The sequence below is a fragment of the Hibiscus syriacus genome, unplaced genomic scaffold, assembly GCF_006381635.1.
Source record: "Hibiscus syriacus cultivar Baekdansim isolate YM2019G1 unplaced genomic scaffold, ASM638163v2 tig00116965_pilon, whole genome shotgun sequence".
Lineage (NCBI taxonomy): Eukaryota > Viridiplantae > Streptophyta > Magnoliopsida > Malvales > Malvaceae > Hibiscus > Hibiscus syriacus.
Genome location: NW_024063490.1, coordinates 4,615,127 through 4,636,149, shown reverse-complemented (window position 1 = coordinate 4,636,149; position 21,023 = coordinate 4,615,127). Strand labels below are relative to the sequence as shown.

General features: G+C 33.8%; 2 protein-coding genes across 3 annotated transcripts; one reads left to right on the top strand and one right to left on the bottom strand.

Moving 5' to 3' along the window:
* Positions 1–852: 852 nt before the first annotated feature.
* LOC120191118 (rho GTPase-activating protein REN1-like) lies at positions 853–14,591 on the bottom strand. The gene is made up of 21 exons (XM_039194114.1): positions 14,324–14,591; positions 13,868–13,909; positions 13,631–13,726; positions 13,106–13,142; positions 12,811–12,887; positions 12,341–12,411; positions 12,166–12,244; positions 11,558–11,708; positions 11,185–11,304; positions 5,586–5,663; positions 5,233–5,288; positions 5,066–5,135; positions 3,573–3,657; positions 2,905–3,148; positions 2,296–2,481; positions 1,981–2,178; positions 1,803–1,852; positions 1,481–1,541; positions 1,317–1,397; positions 1,082–1,195; positions 853–993 (listed from the first exon to the last, which is right to left on the bottom strand). Exons 1-21 carry the CDS (start codon positions 14,360–14,362, stop codon positions 853–855), a joined length of 2,076 nt encoding a protein of 691 aa, XP_039050045.1. The 5' UTR covers positions 14,363–14,591.
* A 2,579-nt stretch (positions 14,592–17,170) lies between these two features.
* On the top strand, positions 17,171–19,266 carry LOC120191322 (dnaJ homolog subfamily B member 3-like). 2 transcript variants are annotated; one of them, XM_039194291.1, is made up of 6 exons: positions 17,171–17,401; positions 17,492–17,569; positions 17,659–17,737; positions 18,796–18,869; positions 18,953–19,044; positions 19,081–19,266. In XM_039194291.1, exons 1-5 carry the CDS (start codon positions 17,303–17,305, stop codon positions 19,022–19,024), a joined length of 402 nt encoding a protein of 133 aa, XP_039050222.1. In that variant the 5' UTR covers positions 17,171–17,302; the 3' UTR covers positions 19,025–19,044; positions 19,081–19,266. The 2 variants fall into 2 exon arrangements, with proteins under 2 accessions (XP_039050222.1, XP_039050221.1); XM_039194290.1 differs by having other exon boundaries at positions 17,172–17,401; positions 18,953–19,266.
* Positions 19,267–21,023: the final 1,757 nt, after the last annotated feature.

Here is a 21,023-nt window from a genome sequence, read left to right as displayed (position 1 = left end):
CAGTTTCCAAGTTGAGTGAAGTTAAAATTTTAAAATTTTCAGTTACTCAAAAAACCGAAAATTTGGTGGAGTATTTTGATAGTTTTGCGATTTAGTCCTTGATTTCCTTATTCCTTCAATTTCTGTTCATTTTTAAATTTATTTTTACTAAATTTGAATCACATGCTCCTAAACCACCGTAGAATACTTATGTAGTTTCAATTTCGTTTTTGATAACAAGTTTTCTATTTTTCAATTTATTCTCTCAACTTTACATAATTTCCTTATTTCTTCAAATTCATCTCTCATTTTAAGTCGATTTTTGACCAAATTTGAACTACATGCTCCCATACCACTATAGAATACCTATATGTAACTTTAATTCCCTATAAATTGTTTGCAAATTATTTCTTCCCATCAATTCTTGATTCCTTTATACTCTCATCAATATTTTACCCTCAAAATACCTTCTTTGAAATATAATATTATAAATATATTTTATAATTTAAGATAATATATTAAATAACATTATAATGTGAAAAGAATATGAAGAAATATATATATCTTATTTTCTTAGAGAAAGTCAAAATATTGGAATCAATCCATATCATATTACTATAAATAATTACAATTAAATTTGTATAAAAATTTGAACAATTCAGCTTGACTCGAAAAAATTTCAAATTAAATTTGAGTCATCAAATATGACTCATCAACTCGACTCGATCGACTCACCCTATCCAAATATATTTTACCCTGTTTGAACCAGTAGAAGGATGACATGTAATCAACTCTGATAAACGAAAAAGACAGTAAAGAAAAAAATTATAAGAAATATGATGATATTCCAAAAGAGAATATCCAACTGAAAGCTTACGTGTTTGCTTGGTGATTCACGGAAACAGAATTTTGCACAATCAGTTGATTTAGCTGCATCTGGAGATCATCAACCGTTTTGTTCAAGTTGTTTATGTCTGCCTCTGCTTGAGCTATGTCCTTGAGATCTGTCTTTGTCTTTATCATTATCAAATGTTAAATTTTGATGCAAAAAATATATTTACATATATACGCTACTTAAATATTAGGTAAGCCATTGGCTAACCTTCTCATCAAGTATATCTGGGAGAGATAAATGTCCTTGAGATGGCATAAGTCCAGCTTCCATAGATGTTCTCTTATCTCTTTCCCTTTGCAACTCGTTCTCTAGTCTTGATACCTTAAGTACAAGCGTGAGGAAATCAAGACCATGCCACTATCATAAGGTTAAACAGTATTCTCGAAGAACTCATATAGAGCATGAAACAGAAATGATAAAAAAAAAGTCCTTAAAAACATACATCTATTTGAAGAGCTAGGCGACGCTCATGCAATGTCTTTGGTTTTTCCAAGCTGGCTTCGTGAATCGTTTTACCTTCAACCTGTACAAGAAATATGAATTGTCATGAAAAATGTCCAAACAAGTTGAGATAACAATAATCAGAAAGGGTGGATTTAGCAGAACCTCTTCTGGGAGACTCTTTTGCAAGTCAGATTTTTCAGCCTCCAAATTCTCTACTTTAGCCCTAAATTGGGTCAAAATCAAGTAAAGGAAAATAGAATCATTATCAATAAAACACAGTGCTCTGAATCTATTTTGTTTTGCCTTTTCCTTTTTGGTTTCAAAAATTATGCTATGCAAAGCATGAAAGGGGACATCTAAAGGTGATTGGAACTTTTAGTGGGTATTTGTCCTCTATGATACATGCAAGAATAACCAGGAAAAGAATTATTTGCGGACAAATGAATACAAAGTTCTTTATACGGATCACGGGAACATCACTTACTCTTCTTTACGTGGAGAATCAAAGCGTTCCATGGAAAGCTTCTTCTTCGCCTGGACAAGTAAACCAGATAAACAATTAGTTGCTGAAGAATTATAAACACATATCAACTTGAGCAATTTTAAGTCAATAATCAAAAGTCACTAGCAAGAACTAGAATGAATGTTTCGAAAATACTTACAGCAGCCCATCCCCAAACAACGGGGCGCTTAACAATGTGGCCACGTTCAATTCCAATAGATGTGGATTTTGAGATGCGTGAGATTTGATTGTGATGAGTTAACTTATCCTCCAACTTGGTTACTTCTTGAACATCTTTGGGAAGCTTAGCAAACTTATTGATCTTTATTTCTGAACTTGAGCTTGAATAATCAGAATCCTGCATTTTATTTTTATTTGATGCAAGTATAGTACATCTTTTTTTTTAATACTGATTTGCCAGCAAAGGAGAACTAATCATGATTCCTAGAACATGAAGAGAGAGAACAAGCCTTACAACATCCAGATCATTGGTAACAGGGTGACTACTCTTCCTAACTGTTCCACTTGCCACATAGTCTTTATCACTGAGTGCATCAGACCCATGTTTTGCATCATCGCAGTCATCATCAGTTACCGCCTCACTTACACTTCCACTCTCTTCCGTTTCAGAGTATAAATGAGGGGGAACATCATAACATTCCTGCGGCAAAATGATGAGTTCATAATCGCAATGTAAAAATCAAGTCCAAACCAAGGTAAGTAAAATTGGACCATGGAAAAAGATCAGCCAAATTTCAAGTCCTATATAATAGGTTAGTTGGACTCGTTGAAGTCTCCTACAGACTCAACTGTTTTCAAAGTCCACAATTTGATAGTTGTAATTTGGTCACTTTAGATTCTGTACCATAAGTGGCACAAACACTCTAGGACAACAATAACAAATTTCGACTAAATAATCTTGTTTGCTTGAAAAGAACAAACAGAAAATAAAACATGTTAACTGTGAGCTAAGGAGAAAGCCTTACAGTTAATAAATTTAAGGGGTACAGACTTTTCTGCACAGTGACTACATAAAACCATTTAAGAAGTACTTGCGAAAAAGAAGACAATAATTAAAGCTTACCCCAAATATTTTATCATACTCTTCCAGTAATGTTGTAACAATGGCTTGCGCATGATTGGCTGCAGCAACTGCTTGCAGCAGTTGAAATGAACTATCACCAATCACATCAAAACCGACTTCAATTTCACAGTCACCGGCTAGGAGGGGGCGAAGAAGCAAGGGTGCCATGCATGCCGCCACGGCTGAAGAGTTCATCAGATTTTCAGCTCTATGAGAAGCCACTGCTTGCATCATCTTCAAAATTCTGAAGGGAAGGAACAAAAAAAAGATAAATACGGATAAAGGCCAGTAGAAATCAATATGGCAAAGAATGATGGTGATATTTTAATTGTTAAAGTAAGATCGAAATCCAAGTTTTTTTTTCTCTCAAAAATGCCTATAGCTACTAGAAGAAAAGGATTCTAAAGGTATTTCATCCATAATGTTTCAACAATAATCAACCTAGTGCAGAAAACTAATAGAAAGTTAAGTATACAACATTTTTACCGTATCATTTAGATAAGTAATACAAAAATATTCTTAATTAACCACCAAATGGAACCACAGCTTTCTTTTATTGAATCCATGACGCTCAGGAAACCAATATGCAAACTGCATTTCAAATGTAACTTGTACTAAGAAAAGCATTTTGATTAGAAAGGCAAAGAGACAAGTGATGAATCAACTACCTTTGTAATAAGCGGCGGTTTGGCTCAGGAAATGTGTCCAATATTACCGTACGCATAGCATCGACTCTACCACAACTTTGAGATCCTAATCATTTTATGATATTCAATAATAACAAAACCAAATCTTCAAAAATTATATAGATAGGTAAAACACACAACACTCAATGTCATAGAGTTTGAGAATAAAAAAACTTCCCCAATGGATGCATAAGAGGAACCCGTCACATGAAGTTTCTAAAGATTAATGAATAATGAAGGACAGCTTATTTAATTTAAGGGTAAAGTATACAAATGGTTCTCCAACTACAGTTAAAACTCTATAAATTAATAATGTCAGGACCGGAGAAATTTATTAATTTAGAGAGTTATTAATTTAGAGATAAATTAATAATTATTAATTTAAAGAGTTTTTAAGTAATTATACTGTAAATACCAAACAAAAAGGCAAATTAGTCTATGCCTCTTAGAATTACGTTGCAAGAGATGAGTTAAATTAATAATTAGCTCCAAATAGACTTGAACTTTAAAGGAAAACAGACAACTATTGAATCATATTTCAATAGAGTGTAATATTTTTTTTTCAGTTTCTATGAATTATTAATTTATAATTTTCTTGGGACCAAAAATTATAAAGGGATCTCACAAAAAATTATTATCTTATTATTTTATTGAGTTTTTCAATTTTTTACATTGGCCCAAGTCGGGACCGGACAAATTTATTATTTTAGAGAGTTTATTAATTTACCGAGTATTAATTTAAAGAGTTTCTACTGTATAGTACGTTGTTTTGTTGAGTCCCCGACTATTAAAAGTTAAAAAATAGTCTTCTGACTATAGGGCATTGTTTTGTTGAATCCTCAAATATTAAAAATTATAAAATGAACATTTGACTATTCAAATATTCCAAACTCGTAATTTTCGTTAATAAATTAACGGTCATCTAAGTTGGACGTTAAACTTACTGAGTAGGATATGATAAAATTATATATTAATGATGTCTATTGGTTCCGACATCTCTTTCAAGCACTAACTTGATGGCATAATGATTCAAGCACTAACTCGACGACATAATATAATTGGAGAGTCGATCTACAAAATACAACTTAAACGGTTCTAGAATTAAATTTTATCATATCTCAGTCAATAGGTTAATGTCCATCTCAAACGGACACTATTTTTTTAACGGAAGATGACGAGTTTGGAACATATGAATAGTCAGGTGATTATTTTGTAACTTTTAATAGTCGGAGAACTCAACAAAACATCGTCTTATAGTCAATGGACTATTTTGTAACTTTTAATAATCAGAGAGATTCAAAAAAGTAACACCCTATACTCGAGGAACCATTTGTGTACTTTACCCTTTTAAATTGTGATGATCAACTCATTTCCTTTTAGGGGCATCAAGAACCCAGATGTGGTGAAGCTTGTCATCAACTCATTTTACTCCAGGGTAAGATAGAGAAAACAAAGACAATCCGATGGAAACCTACGGTTTGCTTCTAGCAGCGCACTGCAGCATGACGCAGGGACAGGAGATGATGGCAACTCTCGGATGACATACTGGGAAAAGGCATGAAGAAAATTAAACAACACAGGATCAGGACCAGTACATGCTATAACTTATTGAAAGAATCCTAAGGAAACTAGTAAGGCATACCTTGACACAATCCGCAATGACATGTGGATCCTCCTCAGAAGTAAGCTCAGTTTTTCCTGCATAAAAGAGTATGACCTTAAAGAGTTTAGAAGACTGAACAAGTATTCTGATATTGAATACAAAGTAGTGTTAGCTTCCTGCTTTCTCTATTCAATAAGTATCTTCCTTGCATGAATATCAATTCAAATTTAAGTTTTTTATAGAGCTAGTTAATAGAATGGTTCACCTTAGAACATAAAGTATCGAAAGTGAAATTCCAGAGAATATAGAAGAACAGAAGCTATGGAAGCTGAAGCCAACATCAAAAAAGAAAAGCAGAATACATTAGAAGGACAGAGTGTGTTTAAACAAACCCTGTTCATATTCCTGAATTCGGCGCTTAACATCTTCAACATCAGCAGCTTGTCGTAAGACCCCTTCTGCTTTTGTTCCTGTTCAATATTTTTACCATCATCAAAATAGGTGAAAAGAAAATGAATTATAGTTCTTTACCAAATCATTTATTTCACTAAAAAATGTAGAAAATTCTTGAAAAAAGATAAAAAAGATCTTATAGTATTCTTTGAGCAATTCTTTTGTGTAAGAAGTGTTAAAGTTAAACTCTTAATCATAATTTATCTCTAAAAACTATCTCCTAATTTGTAGAAAATATGACTCCTATTTTATCTAGGTCTCTAATTCATGTATATAAATACCCCATGTCCTCTCTTGTGTAAGAAGCAATTTTCCTTTGAATAAAAGTATTTCAATTCTTTCACTACCGGAAAAACCTGGTTAGTTACATGGTATCAATAGCCGGTGTCGATCCCAACCTCGCTGCCTCCGTCGTTTGTCGTCCTCCCATTCATAAAATCCCTTCAACACGCCGTACCCATCACAACAACGAACCCTTCGCAGAGCCCTTTTTTTCCCTGGCAGTGCCGCCCTCTTCACATCACAACACCTTCGCAGCGCCGTCCTCCTTGCTGCACCACCGCAGCATTGCTCCATTGAATCGTCGCACCCTTCGCAGTGTCGTCGTCATCGCAATGTTGTTCTCTTTGCATCGCAACACAACCCTGTCGCAGACTCATCCTCCTTGCTGCGCAATCGCGTCGTTGCTCTCCTCGCTGTACTGTTCTCATCGCGCCGCTGGTCCAGCGCTGCTCTCATCACAGCGGCAGTCCTTCCCCGCTGTTTGGTCACTGTTCGGCTAGCCCGGTCTCCCAACAACACAACCTTCAATTCCTTTTCTTGGTTGTTATGGCGTATCCTTCTTCATCTAATCTTCCATCCGAGGCTGAAAATTTCATTATCCAACCTTCTTCTTCCGACTCGGTTTCCTCGTCCATTACTTGTCATCATCTAAATGGTGAAAATTACATTGTCTGATCTCAATCAGTGCCTCTATTCATCACCAGTCGCCGAAAACAACAATATCTCTCGGATAATATGTCGATCTCCGATCCCCAATACGACACTTGGCTCACCGAGAATACCACAATCATGTCGTGGCTCCTCAACTCTATGTTGCCTGACATTAGCGCGAACTTTATGCTCTACACCACCACCTCGAAAATCTGGAATGCTGCCAAGGGACATACTCCAATTAGGAAAACTCATCCACTCTGTTTGCCATTGAATGCCGGATCAATGACCTGAAGCGGGGCAATCTTACTGTTACGGAATACTTCACTCAGTTATCTTGCTTATGGTAGCAAATTGATTTGTTCGAAAATCCAGTGGCAAACCTGTGCAGATGCCAAACTCTACAAAGGGCTGCTTGAAAAACGACGTATTTTTCAATTCTTGTCGAGGATGTCCGTCGCTCTTGATGATGTTCGTGGTCAGATTCTGGGCATCATGCCTCTTTTGTCTCTTCGCGAGGTGTTCTCTGAGGTCCGACGCGAAGAAAGCCACTGCTCTCTGATGCTTCCACCATCCGTTGAAAGTTTTGCCTTGTATACCCATTTCTCCAGTGACACTCGTGCCAAGAAAGGTCGTTCCTGGTGCGATCACTACCGAAAACCTAGTCATGTTCGTGATAAATGTTGGAAGCTACATGGTCGTCCGACCAACTGGACTCCATCGAAATCCTCCTCACGTCCATCCCACGGTAACTCTGCTATAACAACATTGGAAGGTGGTTCCTTTTCTTGTCAACAACATATGTTTGGTCATTTACAGATTCCACCTGCTACTGAGCCCAAGTCTGCCTGCACTGTTAGCGAAGGTAATTCTCTTTTTGCCTCCTTATCCCCTTCACTCGGATGTGTCTCTTGGATTGTTGATTCCGAAGCAAGTGATCATATGACATGCAACTTCAGTTTATTTTCAACGTTTCACAAAAATGGTATTTCATGCAGTGTTCGTACTGCTAATGGCTACCTATCACCGATTAAGGGCAGTGGCTCGATTCGCATTAATAACCGAATTATTCTGTCTAATGTTCTATTTGTTCCAAGTTTGACTTGCAATCTTCTTTCGATTAGCAAATTATCTACCGATTTGGGTTGTACTTCTCATTTTACTTGTGATCATTGTGAATATAGGATTTGACCTTGGGGATGGTGATTGGCAATGCTAGGCGTCGTGGTGGACTCTACATCCTTGACGCTCCTCCTTTTGCTCCCGTTCCAAACTACTCACTTGCACCATTTTTTTCCTCCTTTGTTTTAGTTTCTCCTACAGATGCGGCTGCCGACATTGTGTTATGGCATTTTAGGTTAGGTCACCCAAGTTTTCCTTATCTTGCAAAATTGTTTCCCAAATTATTTATTAATAAAAATCCCGCATCATTTTCTTGTGAAATTTGTTCTCTTGCAAAACACATTCGGAGCTCTTATCCTCCTTCGCCTAAAACTTTTTTCTTAATTCATAGTGACATCTGGGGACCTTCACGGGTTACGGGTTTACATGGAATTGATTGGTTTATTACCTTTATTGATGACCACTCTCGTACCACTTGGACCTTTCTTATGAATGACAAATATGAGTCTTCTATCATATTCAAACGCTTCAACAAAATGGTTGAAACACAATTCCAAAGTTCCATTGTCATCCTTAAATCTAATAATGGTGGGGAATACCTCTCTCAGTCGTTGGGATCTTTCTTCCAAGAAAACGGAATAGTCCACTTCACTTCCTTTGTCGACACTCCACAACAAAATGGGGTCACCGAACGTAAAAACCGTCATCTTCTTGAGGTAACCCGAGCACTCTTTTTTTCTTCTAATGTTCCGAAATACCTTTGGGGTGAGGCTCTCTTAACAGCTACTTTTCTAATCAATCGTTTTCCTAGTAAGATTATTGCCTTTAAGTGTCCACGTGATATCCTTTCCACTAAATTTTACTCATTTCAAACCTTTTACCTGTCGTGTCTTTGGTTGTACTGCCTTTGTCCATGACCATGATCCTCATAAATCTAAACTTGATCCTCGGGCAATTCGGCGTGTCTTTGTTGGTTATTCATCCCATCAAAAAGGTTATCGTTGTTATTCTCCTTCTACAAAACGGTTCTTCACATCTATGGATGTCACTTTTCAAGAGCATAAACCATTATTCTCAAAAACCGAAATCCAAGGGGAGGGTGAGTATGAATTTCAATTTTTAGCGATTATTACTGAGTTACCCATCAGTTCATCTTCTACTGAAAAAACTATCACTCCACAACCTCTTAACACCACCACATCTTATAATGAAAACCAATCCATTAATCCCATCGACTCTCATAAAACACTCAGGACATCTACCAATATTCTCACCTACACAAGATGACCCAAACAAGCCCTACCTTCCACACCGCAGTCAATGCATTGTCAAGAGCCAGAACCTGAGTGGGAAACTAATGTCTGGTTTTATGAGACCTTTGCTCCAGTTGCAAAACTCAACACTGTTCGAGTTCTATTATCCTTGGCAGTAAACAAAGATTGGATACTTCACCAACTATACGTTAAAAATGCATTTCTCAATGACAATCTTGAAGAAGAAGTCTATATGCAAGTTCCACTCGGAATTTTTATTCTAGAAATAACCTGGTATGTAAACTACTGAAATCCTTATATGGTCTAAAACAATCACCTAGAGCTTGGTTTGATAGATTCACGAAGGTAATATTACAAGACAACTACAAACAGTGTCAATCCGATCACACTCTATTTGTAAAAACTGCTCCAGATAAGAAGTCAATCTTGATTGTCAACGTTGATGATATCATCATCACTGGTGATGACTTAGTAGAAATCGAAAAGTTGAAGACTTTACTAGCAAAGGAGTTTGAAACCAAAGACTTGGGAACTCTAAGATATTTTTTAGGTATGGAGGTAACAAGATCACAAGAAGAAATTGTCATAAATCAAAGAAAGTATATTCTAGACTTACTTTCTGAAACTGGAATGACTAATTGTAAGCCCTCGGAAACTCCTATGGAAATTAACTTAAAATTGAGTAAAAATGGAAACTCGGTAAACAAGGAACATTATCCTAGGTTAGTGGGTAAACTCATTTATCTATCTCTAACAAGACCTGACATTATTTTTCCTGTTAGCGTTGTTAGTCAATAGAAGAACATTTGTAGGCAGTCAATCGAATCTTAAAATATCTAAAGATGACACCAAGACATGGGTTGATTTTCAGAAAACATGAAGACAAAAAACAGTTAAAATCTTCTCATATTCAAGTTGGGCTGGAGAATTAACAGATAGAATGTCAACCTCAGGATATTGCTCATTTGTATGGGGAAACCTAGTAACATGGGGGAGCAAGAAACAATCGGTAGTCTCCAGGAGCAGTGCAGAATATAGGGCGATAGCACTCGGGATGTGTAAAGGAATTTGGCTTCAAAGACTCTTAATCGAACTAGAGATGTGCGACAACAACTATTTTGAACTTTAAAGTGACAACAAATCTGTGATAAGCATTGCAAAGAATATGGTGCACCACGACAGAACAAAACATGTGGAGATCGATAGACACTTTATTGCAGAAAAAGTAAATGGAGGAACTGTGAAATTAAACTACGTCTCTTCACAAAACCAGCTAACAGATGTATTGACCAAGGCACTTCCAAGGATTGCCTTTGACGAAATTACATCCAAGTTGGGTCTTCACAAATATTTACTCCCCAGCTTGAGGGGTAGTGTAAGTAGTGTTTAAGTTAAACTCTTAACTCTAATTTATCTCTAAAAACTATCTCCTAATTTGTAGAAAATATAACTCCTATTTTATCTAGGTCTCTAATTCATGTATATAAATACTCCATGTCCTCTCTTGTGTAAGATGAAATTTTCCTTTGAATAAAAGTATTTCAATTCTTTCACTACCGGAAAAATCTGGTTAGTTACATTTTGTGTTTTGTCACTGCCACTAACTGTTTTTTCCATGGTCTTGCAAAGTAAGATAAGATCATGACCATATTTTCTTCTTCTGTTCTTTTTAACGGCAAGTTTGGATGTCATCCTGAATGTCTGGTATTCATAGCGGAATTGGAGACTGATCCTTCGAATTGCAATGTGCCATCGATGATCTTAATGCAAGTCCCGAGCTACTATTACTCCTAAACTTGCGTGGATAGTTCATATATGCTTTATTTGGAAAGAATTGGACCAGCGCAGAGCTGTAAACCCTTCAATAACCCTGATTTTATAGTTACTTTAATTAGTGAGTCTATTCATCTTAAGATTAGAAAATTCTCCTCTATCAGTCATCATCCCAAAGAATCAAAGTTTGTGAAGCTCCTAGGGTTTGAATTAAGTGACTTTGTCAGTTTTATTTGTTTGAGGTTGCAGGACTGATGTTTTGTAGCAAGTTTATCTCCCACATCCCCACGCCCATCCAAAAAAAAGGAAAGAAAAACGCATGCACATATATTCACTATATTACGCAGGGATTAGAGAGTTACTACTACAATGGAATTAGAAATTTAGCATACTACTTAAACGAGATTGTAACAATTAATAGAGAAGAATAACTCACCGTGCTCTTCTACATATCTTAGGGCCTTCTCCAAAAATGTTGGAGCTCCGTCAGCATCTTCTAGTGCAAATAAAATTGGTTTTTCTATGACAGTAGATCTCACAGGCTGTTTTTCGTTCACTAACAAAGAGATAAAGGATCAACAATACATCAAATAAGAAGAAAAATATATCAAAACAGTCCACCATGGAAATTTGGTAACTTGGTACATTCAAGAAATAATTTATCCGGCTTGTAAAAGAACATAAGAGAGCAAACAGATAAAGAAAAACTAGAAGAGAGAACATACTAAAACAAAAATAGGAGCTGACAACTAGGCTCCCGATTTGTAACACTATTTCTAGTGATCTAATTAGAAGATGCAAGACCTTACCTGGTTCCTTAGAACCATCAACTGCATCTGCTTTATCATTCCTTAAGATTCCATTTTTCCCCATCACTTGAGAAGAACTTGGTGGCGGTGCTTGTGAAAAAGCATTCTCAAATGCAGTCTTCCACTTGTACAAATCCTCTGAAGTTTCAGCCTGCAACACGAACAAAAGGAACCATAGCGTCATCTGATTTTCCGTTGATTTAGCATCGAGTTCACCCATAGTATCAGATAGACACATAATCAATGCTCTTTGCTCTGCATTCCTGCCTTCAAAACCAGTGATGTGGCTAAAACAATTCTCAATAAGAGGTTTCTCATGTTAAAAGAATGATATCACTGATCAACAAGGAAACGACTGACGTGAATAAAACGTAGATACCAAGGATAAATTTTTCACCAGGTATCAGTTGCTGGTTTGATTCACTTGGTCATCTTCGGATGCAAGATCATTTACTGTTTTGGCAGTCTAGTGGACAACTATTTATCAAGCTTAGGAACATATAGAAATAGAACTAAAGAACCATGAACAAGAAAACCCATTTCAACTGAACAGTTTAGTGGAAAGAATGATTCAAAACAGTAAAAGTTGTACTCATGGGTCGAAGCACCTTTAGTGTGAAGTTTCTTCCATCTTGGCCATCTTGAAATTGTACAATCATGAGTTTTTTATCAGCTTTGACAACCACACTAGAAATTTTGGAAGGTACCATGAGTTAGTAACACATTCAACTTTCATGACATTTGCAACTTGAGGAAAAGATAAAGAATTTTATCTAAGCCCACCTGCCTGAATTGTTGAGATCAATACCACCGAGAGTTAAATTCACTTCACTCCCCTTGGGAGGAATGGCAGTCTGAGAAGCAAAACAACAATGCATTGCTCTTTTAAAATCTTAAGAACACAAAATGCGACAAGAGAAAGGGAAACAGACTAGTGCATGGTATGTGGAGAGAAGAGAACAAGATATAACATCTAAACAATACATATCAACCCATCTAGCATCAGGACTGCGCACTGGAGTTCTTCAATACCCAAAACCAAGTCCTTTCCTCAACAAAAGCAATAGTTAAATCATTTTTCTAAGTTATTCTTCGAGCTGAAGCTCCCAAAATACACACTGTAGAAGATGCCCCATTTTTCTATGTTTCTTTAGGATCATTCACTTGTTGTGCCAAGAAAACAATGTAAAAACGGATAAACAAACACATGCATCATGTTTAAACCAAAAATCTTTAAGATTCCTAGTACTTACTGGATCACTTCTGAAGAAAACGAGAGAAGTTCGTGTCAAAATAAACCACCTTTTCTTCCATGATGTCCATCCAATTCCTGAAATCAAAGAAAAATTGGGGGGGGGGGGGGAAGGCAATGAATATAAATAACCCAGAGAAATCCAAGCCAATACCCTGGGACTGTGAGTTTCAACATAAACCTAATCATGCATATGTTTCTAGTATAATGCAAGTAGAAAATGTAATTCATAAAATGGAAGGAAAATGAGTCATTGAATTAAGTAGCAAAGTCTGATCAAAACAAGCTAAACAAACCTTTGGTTGATAAAAGAAGTGGCCCGCTCTTTAGAACCTGCAAGAAAGTTTTAAACCTTAAAAAGCACCAACATTTACAACTTCATAAATTGCAAAGTTAATAGAAAGGGCAAAAGCAGAACAATGTAAGCAATGATCTCAGGAAGGTAAAATCTAATAATGGACTTAAAATGCAGAACGGTTCATTCTCTTGCATCTAAATTCCTTGTGGCCACTTAAGAGTCTACATCAAGCTCAATGTGTCAAAGTAACAGCAATGATATCCAATGAAAACAACTGCATTATAGTTAACAGTTTCAACAAAAAGTTTAGTTGAAATCTCAAGCACATAAGACGTAGAGAAATGGTAGACAAAAATGATTGCAAACACAATTCAAAGATAATGATGATAAAGATGTACGTAGACACGTTACTCTGACTCTTCATTCTTTTTGAAGTAGCCGTGCCCAACACTTGAGTTCATCGCAGCAGATATGGATACGGATATATGAATTTCCAAGTACAAGGAAAGAGAGAGCAGTTTACCAAGTTTTTGGCAGGAAAACTTGGAGTCGGGCGCTCCAGCGAGCTTACTGGAGTGGATGGAGGGGGACCCGGATCAGCCTCGACTGCAGCATCTCCCTTAAATAGAAAACAAAATGATAAACGTAAAATCTCCTTTCAATAAAAATAATCAGGGCATAAGCTTCGTTTTTTTTCAATGATGATTTAGTTTTTTTCCTTAAAAACAAAATCAGAAAAGAAAACAAGACTGATTTACACCTGCTGTCCTTTAGAGGACTCTTCGTTTTTGGAATCCATCCTCTGCAAACAATGGGAAACAAAATACAATATCAATGCAAACTTCCCATAAAACTATAATAATAGTAATAATAATTCATCCTTTTTGTTAAGCATATTTACAAGAAATAACGTAAAATTCCGACTATTAAATCAAAATGTAGTTTGTTTGTTTGTCTTTTTCTTTTTTCTGATTCTTAACACAAAACTCTCCTAAAAACAGTAGAAAATTAACACAGACAAAAAAGAATTGATCAACCTGTTCAGCTTGAAACGGCTCTTCCTTTTTGCCAGGAATGTTCTGTCACGAGATAAAAAAATAAAAATAAAAAGTATAATTCTCCATCTCTCTTTTTCTGCTTCAAAATATCAAATTCCCCTATAAACAAGCAAGAAAATATACGCATTAAAAAAATTCGAGATACATTGATGGAGAACCTGTTGTTGCTGGGATTCTTCATTCTTTATGGTAGCCATAATCCTCTGATCACTCAAAATCAGGAAGAAGAAAAATCTCAAACAGTTGATAAAGTCAAAGGATTCACAACCTCTGCACCAGCCTTGATAACTTCATTTTCAACAATGCCGCTCATTCGCAACATTTAAACACACACAAAAAATTTGAAAACTCAAACATAAACCAAAATGACACCAAAAAATTAAAAAAAAAAAAAACTCAAAAGCTTTTACGTTAATTTGAAACTTACTTTGACGGAAAAACGAAAATGTATAATAATAACAAGAAGGAAGAGGCGTGGAGGTAAAAGCAGAGAGAATATTTCTTTTTCTTTTTGTTTGTTTGTTTGATTGTGTGAAAGTCTTTTGGCCCTGAATTCTTAGCTTAACGGAAACACCGTTTGGTCAAAGCAACGGAGGAGCATAAAAAGCTCTCCCTCCCAAACAGAGCGGGGGGCAATTGTACGGCATTAGTACACGTCACCCCAAAAATTATTGTGTGTGTTTTTGGTGGGAAATTGAGATGCCCTGAATTAATTTGAGTAAACTACGAATTTATTATTTAAATTATTAGCTTTATTAAATAAATTTTTAATTTTTTAAAAATTATATCCAAAATTTAGTTTTTATTTTATTTTAATAAATTTTATTAAAAACTTAATGTGTTTAGTATCTAAACTATTAGATTTTGGTTCGTTTTAGTACCTAAACTTTTTAAAACTTAACGTTAAATTTTGAATGGTGTACTAAAATGAAACAAAAGCTAAATTTTTTAACGACAGGTACTAAAATGAAACAAAAACTGAATTTTAGGTATAATTTAAAAAAATAAAGTTTAGGTACTAAAACAGAACAAAATTAATAGTTTAGGTATTAAATATATAATTTACCTATTAATTGTTCCTTTATTTATCTCACCGTCGTTTTATATCACGTAATTGTGAATTCACTAGCTGAACCCACAAGCTCAGATAATACTCACCAACGATCACGGTTGTTCTTGATCTTTTGTAGGTCCATTGGGCTGCAGACTCTAACGATCTCTATATATATAGTATAACAAAGATTAAACAAAATATCATTATCAAAACAGGGTAAATCACATATTAGTCCTCAACTATCATTTTGTTTTTTTTAGTCACACAATTATTATCTTTTTCAAAATCATACTTAAAGTTATATTTTGATTCCGTTTTGATAATCGGTTGTTAAATATTATGGGTAAGCTACTTAAATAACCACTTAACTACAGGATTGATATCGATATGACCACTATACTTTTAATTTTTAGCAACACGATCACATAATTATTTAATTAGTTTCAATGTAGCCACTTACCCTTAAAAATAGACGATTAAGTTGATGTGGACCTTTGACTCTCCGTTAGCCAATAACAACCACATAAATTACGATGTCTATTTTTAACAAGTTGTTATATAACCACTTAAATAAATTTGTGGTCCTATGACCAAAGTATGATGGTCATATCGACATCAATCCTATAGTTAAATGGTCATTTGAGTAGTTTAACAAAAAATTAACAGTGATGCTGGCATGTCATTATAATGTAATATCATATCATCATTGATTTTTCTTTAAATTACTACAACAACAGTTCCATTTATTTTTTAACAAGTGATCAAAATATAACGTTGGTTTAATTTAAAACATGTTATCAATCCATTTACTCCTTGTGTATTTAAAATTTAGTTTTCACATACACAATAAATCAGCTCCGGTCAAATTAAACGATAATCATATAATCAAATAATTTTTTAATGAAATATTGTCTTAATTGAGTTATTATTTAAAGATTTATGATTTAATAGATCATTAAAATTGAAAAAACATCTCAATGGAATCATTATTTAAAAAATTTATAATCAAGTTTAAAGTGTTTATTCATAAATTTTTAAATAAGAATTTTGTTAATGGAAGAAGTGGAGTTGTGATAGTTTTTGACGATTCACTCCCTTTATTTTGAATGAAGAGCTATAAATAACCGTTTAATGGAGAAAAGTGAAGTAATAAACAAGCTGAAAATGATGATAAACATTCTAGAGAGAGAGTCCCCTTCTCTAACATCGCATGATGATTTATATACAAGTTTTTTACTGTTGATGTCAAGACTAGATAGTAGATATAATATATTCAATTGTTATATTATGTGGGCCTATCAATGGTTATGTCAATGAATCATAATTAGTAGAGGATAGAACTTAAAAGGTTTTAAGGTTCAATAAACAGAGGAATGATAATGACAGAACGAGAACTTCAAGGAATACATTAAAAAAACTCTTCATGGGCCAAATAATAATCTGGCCATACTTTAGGGGCTAATTTGTCTATTAAGCCTAGGGATAGGCATGTGACCTAAATCAGACGTGTTCCAACCCGACTCGACCTGATCGGGTTGAGTTTTTTTTAATTCGGGTTTGGGTCGGGTCTGATTTTTAAAGGTGATGTTAAGGTCAGGTAGGATTCGAGTTTATGGTAAAAAATATTCGACCTAACTTGATTCGACCCAAAAAAAATATGATTTTACCTTATATATTTAAAAATAATTACAAGAATTCTCCTTTATATATTATTTTTTTAATTAAATCACTATTTTTTTGAATAAAAATAATATTTTTATTATTATTTCAGGTCGGATCTGATCGAATATGAATTTTATATCAAAAAGTCGGGCTAGATCAAATAAGGTGGAGAGTATATATTCTTCTTATCATATCAAATCAGATGAAGAATGTAAAATTTTTAGCTTGGATTGGGTCGACTGAAACCCGACCCATGCCCATTTATGCCTTCTATTAACTTCTTGTTCTCGCGTCGTTAAAAAAGTGTGTAAAAGAAGATTAGGTTTTTTACGTACCGTAGGCAAATTACGGTAGTATCCAAATCTCACACCGCTGCCGGCAACCGCCGTTCATTTTTACATATCGCGTCTTTACGTCGACGATGATAGTCGACTGGGACGATCATCCTGATGAAGCACAAAAGACGGAGCAAGATTATAACCTCAATTTCGACTTTCTTTCTATTGTTTCCAAGCCCAAGGTAAACCCAATTCCTAGGGTTAAAATTTAAAAAAGAAGAAAAGAGATTTTAGAAATCTGCATATGTTCTGAACTGCTTGTTTAAATGCAGGATTATTATAAGATATTGGAAGTTGATTTCGATGCTACGGAGGATGCTATTCGCTCCAATTATATCCATATTGCACTGGTTCGATTTTTTCTTTTCTCAAAAGCTAAATTGATTTCTTTATATATATTCCTTTTTTTTTATTGAATAGTATGGGGTTGTTTCTGCAGAAATGGCATCCAAATAAGCAAAAGGACGATGAGAATAACGCCACTTCAAGATTTCAAGAGATAAACGAGGCTTATCAGGGTAACCATCTTTCTTTCGCTATTATTTCTTCTTTTCTGTTTAGGTGTTCGCTTGCTTTTTGAGTAAATTTATGATTCCTTTGATCTTTTTTTCTGTATACATGGGTATCCTGTATTCGTTTTCATTATTTTGATGTTGCATAGTTTTCGTTTAATCTTTTGTGTAAGGGAACCATTGAATCTATGCTATATATCTTCCATAATCTGCATATTAATTTTTTGCTTGCAAAGATTCTGTCTACATTTGCCTCTCTTTTGTTGATATGTTCATCATTTAGTTTATTTCAAATAAATTGGGAAAATATAATTATCCCAAAAGAGAAACAATTGAGGACTATAAGCAACATTAGCAATTTAGCATTAGAGCAAACAGAACTTTGGGCCGTTATAAGATAATTGCAATTCATAAGGTGTTGCATCTAGTTAATTTTATATGCTTTTGATTGTTCTTTGCTTTTTAGTTTATGATTTCACGGCTTACCCTTCATATGGATTTATTTGAAAGATAATTATGGTGTTTGCGCATATGTCTAGCATGCATCTCGTATATCCATGAGCAAGGACTCGAAATTATGCAGTTGTTATTTGACTTGGTAGAAAATATCTTCATGATTCCTCTTTAGTTGTGGGTAACCCTTTCCTTTATTTTCGAGCATTTCAACAAGGATGCACAACTTACTCTTATAAAAACCATCTTACTAAAGGTGATCTGTAATGGTATAAAGTATCATTTACGACAGTTATTCGTGAAAATATGTTGGGTTTAAAGTTTCCACATTGTTAATACCGTGCTATTTCTTAATGACTTGGTAGCCATGTTATACTAAAGGAAGGAGTAAAAATTGTGCATGATTGATATAATAGCTAGCAAATCTATGATCATGTTCTGTCTACTGGCATGAATTGGTGAATTGAGTTTATATGCTTAATGATGGTTGAAGACTTAAAGTTGTAGTTGAACTGCTAACATTTGGTTGAAAAAAGAGTACTAAGTATATTGATATGCGTGTGAATATGAATTTGAAATTAATCATTAGCTGTTTTGGCTTCATTTAACAGTGCTAATTGATCCAGTCAAGAGGAGTGAATATGACAAGAAGGGGATGTTGTATGCTTATGACTATAACATAATTGTAAGAATTTCTTCCATCATGCTTCGAAGTATGTATATATACTTTTATATGTCTAGATGGAAGTTTTAATTCACTGGCTGCAGGAGTACCTTAACCGTTACAAGGGCCTTATATTAACATGTAATGGTCTTGGGGTTAGTCAATCGATTTGGTAAGAGTGACAGGAGGAACCAAGGTCCTTTCTGTTTATTTTCACAATGATCGAACTTAGAGAAAACCAGATTTGTTGATGCTAACGGTGCAGTTGAGGATGAGAACAAGCTTCGATGTATTACAAGGTTATGTTATACAACGGTTGTGAATATAAAGCAGAGAAATTCATGTAATCTGTAATATCACATGCTTGTCCGCCTTATGAGGGTATGACCAGACGTCAAATGCATGCTTGTTATTATTAGGGCTGTTGTTGGTGTTTACTTGATCGGTAGGAATATAGGAGCAATATATTATGGGAACCAATATTCTACTACTAGCTAGTTAATGGGTTGGCCAGTGCTCTTTCTCTTTTACTTGTCTTGGTAACTTGTTAGTACAGACATTGATATTAGTCTAGTGGGTGGCTCAAGTTTACCGATTCTAGCAAAAGCTAACTTGTAGACAAATATGGTAGAACCGCAATCATAGAATACCACTCTAGTAAAAATGCATACATTGGTCTCGGTATACTATGAGGATGGTGATAAAGATATATTTTACATCCCAAAGGAGCTAAGTGGAGATTATTTCTAGTACAAAAAATGAGAGCTCCCTTGCCTTTGAGTGCAGTTTGAGCTATATTTAAGGCAAAATAATGACGAAAATGAGAACTCCCTTGCTCCAATGTTTATAATAAATTATTTTTGTAAGAGAAAATATATTTTATTGCATGATTAGTCATATAGGTAAATTAACTGCTTATGGGAACTGATAGTTAACATTATGTAGGGTCAATTTAGTAGAGTTTTTGAAAAGTGACTTTTAAAAGTATAGTAGAAAAGAATTTTTAAAAATGTTTTTTAGAAGTGCAATTTAAAATTTAATTATTTGAGATTGTTGTTAAAAAGTAAGTTTAAAAGGATAAAATGTCTATTATATACATAATGTTGTAAATTAAAAATATAAAATTTAAATTATACTTACATTCATTGATACTATGATATATAAAAATATATCACTTCAATTATTATAAAAATATAAATAATATAAATAAAGAAATATAATTGTAATAAAAACATGTTTTATAATAACTCATTATTAATATTTTAATATATATATAATGAATTTTAATTATTTATAAATAATTAAAATAAATTATTTTTAAGGATTTTAATATTAAATTATTAAAATAAAATGTAAATACATAATTGAGTGAAGTCAATATATTAATAAGATTATAATTTATTCCAAAAGCAAAGTTAAAAATGAAAAAGCTATAAATTTTAGGTTTCGTTTGGTTTTAGAAAATATAGACTATTTTCATTTTTGTAGAAAATGTGTTTGGTTGTAAAATTGAAAAATGATTTATGGAAAATGAAAAGAAAAATAAGTGAAAATATGAAAACATAAAAAATTTATTTTCAGTATTTTCATTAAAATTGTTTCGGAAATTTAAAATATAAAGAAGCATTATATTTAGATTTTTTTAACATAACTTACACATGTTTAAATCATTCTAATATATTTTTTGATTTAATGGTATCTAAAACCCTCAAACTTTTGCGAAAAAGTTAATATGGTCTCTAAACTTTTTTACACTCAATATAATCCTTAAATTAATTTTTTAATAATTTAATTTTGTAGTGTTTTTATATTTAATTTATTGAATATCTAAATAATTATTTTTATTTTTAATTTAAATTATTTTTTAAATTAATAAGTCCTCAAACTTTCTAAAATAATCAATTAAGTCTATCTACCATATCATTGTCCATCGAGTACTGTAAAAATAGTATCATGATCTGTCACAACAATATTGTAGATTGACATGTATGTTTGTGAACTGTCATGTAAGTGTCGTGACAGTCAATGTTTGATTTCGTTGTTCAAATGGTTAGATTAATTTTTTCTGAGTTTGATAATATTTGGTGCAAAAAAAAAAATTAAGGGACTACACTAATTATTTTTTTCAAAAGTTTGAGGGTCTCAGTTACCACTAAACATATTTTTATGTTAATG